The sequence below is a fragment of the Balearica regulorum genome, chromosome 10 (genome assembly GCF_011004875.1).
Source record: "Balearica regulorum gibbericeps isolate bBalReg1 chromosome 10, bBalReg1.pri, whole genome shotgun sequence".
Lineage (NCBI taxonomy): Eukaryota > Metazoa > Chordata > Aves > Gruiformes > Gruidae > Balearica > Balearica regulorum.
This window is the reverse complement of record NC_046193.1, coordinates 15,856,927-15,866,156: the sequence shown is the minus strand read 5'-3', so window position 1 is coordinate 15,866,156 and position 9,230 is coordinate 15,856,927. Positions and strand designations below refer to the sequence as shown.

The 9,230-nt window shown below is 59.6% G+C and overlaps 1 protein-coding gene across 1 annotated transcript; it reads left to right on the top strand.

Annotated features, from left to right (window-relative positions):
• Positions 1-1,065: 1,065 nt before the first annotated feature.
• On the top strand, positions 1,066-4,093 carry FEZF2 (FEZ family zinc finger 2). The gene is made up of 5 exons (XM_075762306.1): positions 1,066-1,396; positions 1,752-2,599; positions 2,683-2,817; positions 2,912-3,044; positions 3,519-4,093. Exons 2-5 carry the CDS (start codon positions 1,808-1,810, stop codon positions 3,776-3,778), a joined length of 1,320 nt encoding a protein of 439 aa, XP_075618421.1. The 5' UTR covers positions 1,066-1,396; positions 1,752-1,807; the 3' UTR covers positions 3,779-4,093.
• The last annotated feature ends 5,137 nt before the right edge of the window (positions 4,094-9,230 follow it).

Sequence of the window (9,230 nt, the reverse complement as noted above, 5' to 3'; positions counted from 1 at the left end):
AAAAAAATATATAGGGGCCTTTTCATTGCTTGCTTTACCTCTGGCCAGGCTCAATCTAAACCCTTCGCTCCCCCCCCCCCCCTCCCCCGGATAATCCTCCCCTTTATTTTAGAAACACACAAAACGAGGTTCCACGCAGCGCTATAGTGGCTACAAGTGAAAGAGAATTGAGCGCCCTGAATCGCTGAGGAAAATTGGTTCGGCTGAATAGCCCCGGCGAGGGACGGGGCGGCTAATCAGGGCCAGGGGAGGTGCTGCCGCTGCAGCCGGGCCCCCCTAAAACAGGTGGACACGGGACTCTCTCAATTACCGCGTCCTCGCATCTGAGGTTCCTGCAAATCCTCCCCTCCCGCATCAAGTAGTTTTAATTAGAGAGGAAGGGAAGAAACCCCGGCATCCAGGCGCTATAATGTAGCGTTGCCTTTTTTTTTTTTTTTTTTGGGGGGGGGGGGGGGGGCACTACCGGAGCTAGAAGGGAAAGGGAGAGCCGCTCAGCTGCCCCCCGGGAAAGCGGGCACCTTTCGGGGTGACAATTTGCAAAATTCCCGTTCGCAGCGCGCGGTTCCTTTTTTTTTTTTTTTTTTTTTTTTTTTAAAGCAGCGAAAACCCAGCCCTGGACTCGACTCCCTCCGCGTTTATTTAAGGCTAATCACCAGCTACTCTGAGAGGGGAGGGGGGTGGAATTAAACTTAGTTTAATTAACATTAATACACTGTCCTAATTAATGGGTTGGCTATTAATTTATACATGCTGGGGAGGCTCGCAGATAAGTGACAATTTATTAATTATCTTCCAGCTCGGTTGCAACGGAGCTGATTGCAGATGGGTTGCCAAAATAACTCGAGCATGGTTGCGTGGTAGTTGCTTTAGGAAAAAAAAAATTCATTCTCCCCCTTCTTAAAAAAAAAAAAAAAAAGAAGAAGAAGAAAAAAAAAAAAAACCCTCACGCTCACTCGGAGTGGCTCTTCTAACCCCAGCAAGAACTGGAGCACTCTTTTCCACCCAACTTGTGAATCGCACTTGCCTTCTAATTTGCCACATGCAAAACGATTCCTCTGCTTTGCAAGTTGCTTTTTAAGAAGAGAGAGAGAGGAAAAAACCCAGCTCGCACACGAGCGATTTGTGCGTCTTAAACTGGAAGGAAATTGTGCGTGGAGGGGGGGGTGGGGGGTCCTCTTCCTCTCTCTGCCCCAACCCACCGCGCTCCAGCCCGGCGCCTCGGCTCGGGGAAGATCCATGGTGGCATCCCCATGTCATTCTGCTCGAAGTGACTTCATGTGATGTCAGCTTTAAATGTACGAGACCGTGATCTGACGCTCAGGAAGATGTTTGCTATCAAAATGTGACTGTGGCCACACTGCGCTGCTTGGATGCGTCTCGCCGGCGCTGGGCAAAGGTAAGTGGTCCCAAGGCGAGTCCCGCCGCCCCTCGCCATGCCCCCCACCCCGGCATTTCCCGGACCGCGGCCATCGGTGGGGCTGGGCTGGGTGGCATTGGGCTGGGGGAGGTTTTTCTTTTTCCTTTTTTTTTTTTTTTTAAATACTAACAAGGTCTAGCTTGCATGTTACTTTAGCGTGTTCCGCTTAATGAGCAGTAATCTGGTACCCTACGTGCCATTGTTCTTGGATATGTTCATTTGAATGTAAATAGGGAGGGGGTGCCGGGGGGGGTGGTGGTGGGGGGGTGGTGGTGGGGGGGGAGAACAAGGTGCTTATTAAATTGATTTGTCTCCTGGCTTTTCTGGAATGCAGAGCCGAGAGCGGGAGCGAGTCGCTGCTCACACCAAGTTCCCGCACGGCGGAGCGACATGGCGAGCTCGGGGTCGCTGGAGACGGTCATGCCTTCCTCCTGCCCCCGGCACGACGGCAGGGCCGCCGCCGCTAACCCCTCCAAGACCCTGGCCTTCTCCATCGAGCGGATCATGGCCAAGACGTCGGAGCCCAAGCCAGCCTTCGAGCAGAGGCACGGCGGGCCGGAATCGGAGCCGGGCAAGAAGCCGCTGAGCCTGTGCTCGCCCCTGCCCTGCGTGATCCCTATCCCGCCGCTGGGCTACGAGGTGCCCTCCAAGACTCTCCTCAACTACTCGGAGTTGTGGAAGAGCAGCCTGCGGGGTGGTGCGGGGCTCTGCAAAGCCAACTGCGGCGTCTGCTGCAAGGCAGAGCTCGCCCTGGGCCAGCCCAGCGGCCGGCTCATCAAGCCGCAGGTCATCCACCAAGCGGGGACCGTGCCGGCCGCCCCCCGCTCCCTCTACTACTTCAACTACCTGGACGCCGCGTACCACCCGGCCGACATCCTGCACGGACAGCTCTTCCCCGCCGGCCTGCTGGGCGCCCCGCCGCCGGGGGGGCTTTCGGCCCACCAGAAGCTTTTCCTGCTGGAGAACGCCAAGCTGGCGGGGCTGGCGGCCGAGAAGCTGCCGCCGCCGCCGCCCTTCGCCCACAAGGAGCGGCTGCCGGGACACCTGGACCAGGTGATGAAGGAGGCGGCGGCGGCGGAGCGCGGCGGCCCCCCCAAGGGCCACGCCAAGCTGGGGAGCGGTGGCGGCAGCGGGGCGGCGGAAGGCAAGCCCAAAAACTTTACCTGCGAGGTCTGCGGCAAGGTAAGAGGGGCTCCGGCAAGGGGCGGGGGGGCGGCCGGCGGCCGTGCCGCGCCTGACCTGGTCTTCCCGGCGCTTCCCCGCAGGTGTTCAACGCGCACTACAACCTCACCCGCCACATGCCGGTGCACACGGGGGCCAGGCCGTTCGTGTGCAAGGTCTGCGGGAAGGGCTTCCGCCAGGCCAGCACCCTGTGCCGGCACAAAATCATCCACACCCAGGTAGGTGGGGGGCAGCCGGGGTGCGGGAGGCAGCGGCTCCCCCCCTGCTCTCCCCGCAGCCCCCCTTGACGGGCCTCTCGCCCCCCCGGTGCAGGAGAAACCCCACAAGTGCAACCAGTGCGGGAAGGCGTTCAACAGGAGCTCCACGCTCAACACCCACATCCGCATCCACGCCGGCTACAAGCCCTTCGTCTGCGAGTTCTGCGGCAAGGGCTTCCACCAGAAAGGTGAGCCGGGCCGGGCCGAGCCGGGCCGGGGGCCCCCGAAGGGCCCTCGCCCATCATTAGCGGGGATTAAGCGCGGCGAGCCCTGCCCGGCTGGGGCAAGAGAGGGGCGCGGGCGGAGCTGCCGCCGCCGCTCCCAATTACTTTCCCTCTAAGCCGGGCCGCATCGCCGGGAACTGCTGACGGTTCTCCCTAAATGCTTTTTAAATGAGAGGTGCCGGGCCTTGGTCCTAATCCAGAGCCCTCCATTTGCCGCGGGTCACCGGGCTGACCCTGCCTCTCATTTGTGCCGTGCCAGTTGCGCGCTGCTCCGCGGTGACGCGGACCGAGTTTGACAAGTGGGACGGGGGTGCGGGGGAGAGACACTTCCTAAAGTGTGTCCCCCCCCCCCCCCCGTCCTGCCTTGCCTTACCTGTGCACCGTGCGGCCAGGGCACCCTCGGGTAACCCCGTTTTCCATCTTTTTCCTCTCTCGTAGGCAACTACAAGAACCACAAGCTGACCCACAGCGGAGAGAAGCAGTACAAGTGCACCATTTGTAACAAAGCCTTCCACCAGATCTATAACTTGACTTTCCACATGCACACCCACAATGACAAGAAGCCCTTTACGTGCGTCACTTGCGGGAAAGGATTTTGCAGAAACTTTGATTTAAAGAAGCACGTCCGAAAGTTGCACGACAGCGTCTCCAGCGCTCCGCCGCCGCCGCGGGACCCTGGGCGCAGCGGGCAGAGCTAAGGGCCCGGCACACCGCCCCACTCGGACCTGCTCCACCAGGCCAGCACTATTTATCCAAACCAGCCTTTGCTTCTCTGTCTTTTCCCCAGCGAGCTCTGCCGCCGGTAGCAAGCGATCCCGAGCCGCAGTTGTATATAAGAGGAATCTTATTTAAGGGCGCGTTGCGCCGCCGGAGCGGGCCAGGAGGGGCCGGGCTGGCTGCCCCCCGCCAGGACAGCGCTCTTTATCCGTGTCTGTAAATCTCCATTTTAAATGTACGCTCGAATAAGTGAGGAATATATATATATCTATATATATCTATCATGGGACAATAAACCGGCCCTTCGCAGGTGTCTCATTTCCCACCTCGGCCCCGGTCTGAGCGGGGACCGGGCTGAACGGCACTATCCCCCGTGTACATGCGGCTTGCGGGAGCTTCGGGAGCCAGGCCCTGCCGCTCCAGAGCCCGCCGAGCGCTACGGGCCCCGGAGGAAACGGAGGGAGGGTGGGAAGGAAGGAAGGAACCGGGCAGCTTCAGAGGGCTGCTGCTCTCCCAGGGAAAGGGGCAGCGCCGGTGCGGGACCCCCCGGCGGGGCTGCGCGGTCCCGGCTGGCAGCGCGAAGGGCGGTTCGGAGTTTCCCAGCGCCGCTCTCCGGGGTCGGTTCATTACGGCGTGTTTAAGCCGTTCCTGAATGACTATCTTTTCCTGCATGCAGATGAAATGATCTCACGCTTGCTTTCCGAGTAATGACCCAAATTAAGAGAGAAAACACAGACCCTTCAAACCGCATTACATTAATCTAATCACTCCCAGCAGGCCTCAGAAACTCTTTTTGATCAGAATATGGATAATCAAGCACTTGGATTACACTAAATATTCCCTTTTCATCTCTCCCCCCTCCCTCACTTTTAATATGCAAGTGTCTATTCCGGCCACGTCGTTAGGAACAATATTATTCCAGCGGAGAAAGGAGACCGCGCCGGCCGTGCGTGCGCGTGCTGCTCGGGCCGGGCTTGCCAATGAAGAGGGGAACGAGCGAGGCACCAAAATGCCGGGGGACGGCGTGACGGGGAGTTCACCTTCCTCCGCTTAATTGAGTGGTTAAATGGGGGCAGGCGAGGACGAGCACAGCTCAGCGCCGAGCGCGGGAACGGGAAGCGACCCCTCGCTCCGGCTTTCTGGATTCATTATTCGGCTGCGATGGCTCCGCGCTCCCCGAGGAGCGGGCTGGGGGGGGGGGGGGGGGCTGACGGGCCCCCTGCTCCCGTTGGAGGGACGGGGGCGATTTCACAGTTTCTCGGGGTGTGGATTTTTTACGTGCCAGAAGTATCGTTTTGATAGTTTGGGGCGGGTGAGGAGCGGGAAACGATGCCCAGTGATCCCGGAAGCGGGAAAAGATCGTGCCAAAATTTTAATGTTAAAAGATTTTGGGAGAGTTTCAGGTAAAAAAAGAAATTTAAAAAAAAATATATATATATTCAACCACCGTCGCCGTAAGTCATCGCTCTGGGAAACCTTGGGAAGGGACGGGGGCACACCGTCCCCCAAGCGAAGGAGCTATAGCTCAACCGCTCGCAAGCGGGTCGCGGCTGCAAACCGCCACCCGAGCCCGGCTCTCCTGCCGCCGCGACAGACGGGGCGGGAACAGCCCACGGGCCGGGGGCAGCGGGAAGGGACCCCCGTCTCCGTGAGGACACTGTGCAGGGGGGGAGGCCACGGCAGGACGAGGTCCTGGAGGAGGGGAGCGGGGCGCGGAGGCGAGCGGTGTGTCCGGTGTGGCGTGCACAACCCTGGGAGCAGCGCTTCCTCCGCACCTCGGGCGCTGGGAAGAGGTCTGGGCTGCCAGCCGGGTGCCGAAAGCGGGAGCCAGGCGCGGCTGTGGGCCCCCCAGACAGCGCGCAGGCTGCTTTCCCCAGCCCTCCTGATGGGCGAGAGCACTGCGAAACCTGCTCCCGGGAAGAAAATTAAGTAAGCGCGTTCTTTTCGCGTTTTTATAAAAAGCGACATTGTTTACAAAGCCGTCTCTGAGAGGGGGAGCGGCATCCTCGTCACGGCTAAGGGCATCCTCGGGGCACCCTGAACGGCCGCGCCCGCCGCCGCTGGGTGGGTTCGATCACCTCGCCCCTCCTGGGAGGCGGCGGGCGGCCCACCCCGGGCCGGGTGTCGCTCCGGCTTCCCCCCCAACCTCGGGCGCGCTGGGAACGGGCCACCGCAGCGCGCTCGCCGTCGGCCGGCCCCGGCCCCCCCCCTCCCCGGGATCTCACCCGGATCCCGGCACACACACAAGCCGCAGATCGCGGGGGAGGGGCGGCTCTGTCAGACACACACACGCCAGAGACTCCAATTATCTTCTCCCTCACAAGATGTTTCTGCTGTCCACGACTGCTCACACTTCGGCACTCTTGCCAGCAAGCCTCAATAATAACACAAAACCCGCACAAAAACCCCTCTCCCGGCGCCGCAGCCGCGCACACAACAGATTGAGCGGTGCCGGTGCCTCGGGGGGAGGGTTAGAGGTGCCTCTGCGCAGAGAGCGACGTGCCAGCGCCGCCGGGCTTCCCCCCTCGGCCCGCCCGGCCCGGCCCGCCGCCTCCCCGGGACCAGGCGGCACCCAGGTGCGTCCCGCCGGGCACCGGGAAGCGAACAACCTAAAGGCAGCTGCGTTGCCCTTTTCCCTGCACTCCGCTCTCCAAACGTCTGAGCAACCAGTTTGCTGCTAGAAACATGTTAATTGCCAACGGAGCTCATTAAGGCATGCACATGCAAAACACAGCGAGGGAGATTAAATGGACAAAAGCGCAATAATGAACTGTCAACAATCGGACCCATCTACACGACCAGGAGCACTCAAGAATGAGGCATTTAGAGGCAACAAAGGATTGTCTGGGACAGGAAGAAAGGACGACCTAGACTTTTGTTTAGTCAACACAATTGATTACAAATGAGAGATTAACAGGATAGCTTCAGAGTTTTTTTGAAGGAGGCAGAAGAGAAAAGTCCAATTAAGTGCACCGAATGTTAACTACATTGATTTCCACGGCCAGCCCTAGAGAAATTCTCATTAAACCATCCCTGGCGATCCCTTTTGGAAAGTAATTTGTCTCCCTGATGGAGCAGAGAAAGGGAGCCGTGTAAAGAGAAAGAAGCGCTAGTTCTTGGCACAATGAGCTTAGGAGACACACTGGAAAGAGCCAAAGGGGGAGTTAATGAGCATCTGACAAGCCGCTTGGACCCGGGCCTGGAGAGCAGCGATGAAAAGATGGAATTGGCCAACAACTATTCTTTATATCAAACATAAAAAGGCCAATCTGAAACAGGGCTGCTCAAAGCTGGTGGGGAAGAAAAGAAAGGCCCCCACTGGGGGGTGGAGTGGAGGGCTCAACTGCCCCATTGGGACGGGGGGAAAAAAAAAAAAAATTGCACTGGCACGTCCCTCTCCCGAGCGAGCGGAGCTGCTGGATCTCGGCCGGGGGAGACCCGGCAGCCGCGGCCCCCGGCTGCAGCCACCCCCGGCCCGGAGGCGTTTGCACAGCCTGGCCTCACCCCACACCGCCCCCCGGGAAAGGGGACCCCATGCCAGCCGAGCTAGGTACAGTTTTAAGAGGTTACCCTGCAGAGGTAGATCACCGGCCAGCCCAAATCGCAGCCCCCTGGCTCTCCCCAGGAGGCAGCACCGCCTCACTCCTTCCCGGCGCTGCACTCGCCCACCTGCCCCGACCCCTCCCGTCGTCCCGGGCTGCGGCCCTCCCAGGGACCGGGCACCGCGGAGCAGAGCGCAAGGCAACACGCCTCCTCTCCGCTCGTGTAGACACGGCTCGCTCGGAGGCTCTTAAATCAGATTAGAGCTCGTTAATAACAATTTTGGCTTAAGTCTGTATTGACTTAGGTTTAGGAATGGCTTAGCACTTTCGCTTAAGTCAACACTACGGCTAAATAGACACATGCCTTTCCCAACACGCCGAGTCCCCGCAGACACCCAGGTGCTCACAGGATTTGTCCTTCTCCGGCTTTAAGCTATTCTATGGAATATTTGCATTATTTTTAAGCGAGCCTGCCGGGCCTCGAGCATGCCAGCCCACCCCCACGTGTCACCCATGAGGGTGTGCCGTCATCATCCCCCGCCCGAGGGGCTTCACGAGTCCCACCACGTCACAGGGTCAAGGCATTGCTGGCCTTCGGGCTCTTGCCCTTTTCACTGCCCAAGCCGCTGTGGCCATTCCCTAGCCGCTGATGGCACCGTCCGTGCCGCCTCCCTAACGCCTCTTTCCTTCCCTGACTCTCTCCTCAGGTGCCCTCTACCCCTTCTGATTTGGACCCCGGATACCCCCCAGAGAGCCGGGGCTGCGCTGCCACCCGCGCCCGAGCTCTGCGGAGAAGAAGGGGCCAGAGGCAGCTGCCCCGACAGCCCAAGGGGAAGGCGGCACAGCGAGTCCCGGCACAGCCATCGCCCTTTGGCCAGCACTGACAGCAGCCACGGCAAGGGCTACCGGCTCCCCGGCAGCATCTGACCCCAGGAGCAGCCACATGCGGACAGGACAGCGAGGGGGCAGGTAGGCCCTGGGCTGTGCAGGCAGAGGGGGCGAGGGGCATGCCACGGCAGCGGGGACAGGTGGCTGTTCCCTGGGCTGGGAGGGGGCTCACCCCATCCTCTCCTCTCCTGAGGGCTCCTGCGGGTGGATCTCACATCATGGCCAGCTTTGCCCCAAACTATTCACCTTCCTACCCACCCCCCCCGCTGCTATTCTCCCCACCTTCTCCCAAGCCACCAGCCCTGCCACTCTCCAGGGCAGCCCCAGTGTTGCAGGTCCTGCCCTCCGCAGGCACAACAGCACCAAGCACCATCGCCATGGAGTCTTTGGTAAAGACACATAAAGAGGGGGAAAAAAGCTCTTACCAGCTCACCTCTACCATCCTCCCTGACTCTCCAGACGACCCTTCCCCACCTTTTTAACCCCACTCCTAGCCCACTCCCACCACTAACTTTGCCTGGGCTAAAGCCATGGGCCCGCATTATTCGTACTTATCTCTTGAAATTGCTTAATTGATTGAATCACAAAAAGGTGAACCCAACATGTGCCCTCAATTGAAAAAAAAAAAAAAAAAAAAAAAAAAGGAGGGGCGGACGTTTGGACTTCTGTGCTCTCCGTTTTGGGGCAGGCTACCTTTCCCCGTCAGGTATGGCTGCGGCCGGGCCGTGCAGCTCAGCCCGCAGGGAGCCCCGGGCCGGGGCACCGGGCACCGAAAGCCGCAGCTCTCCTCTGCTCCCTCCCGCCCCTCGGTTGAGGGAGCACGAACAGCCTTTCAATGCGGGTGCTGAAAGTCACCGGTGGTCTTAAAACCCGTAAAAAAATCTGCTTTACAGTGACTCTGTAAGAACGTGTTTAGTCACGGAAAAGACTTCTTGTCCCCAGCGGGGATGGGGACAAAATGCTATCAAACACGGAATGCAGAAAAAGGGTCTGGTCCTGGAGT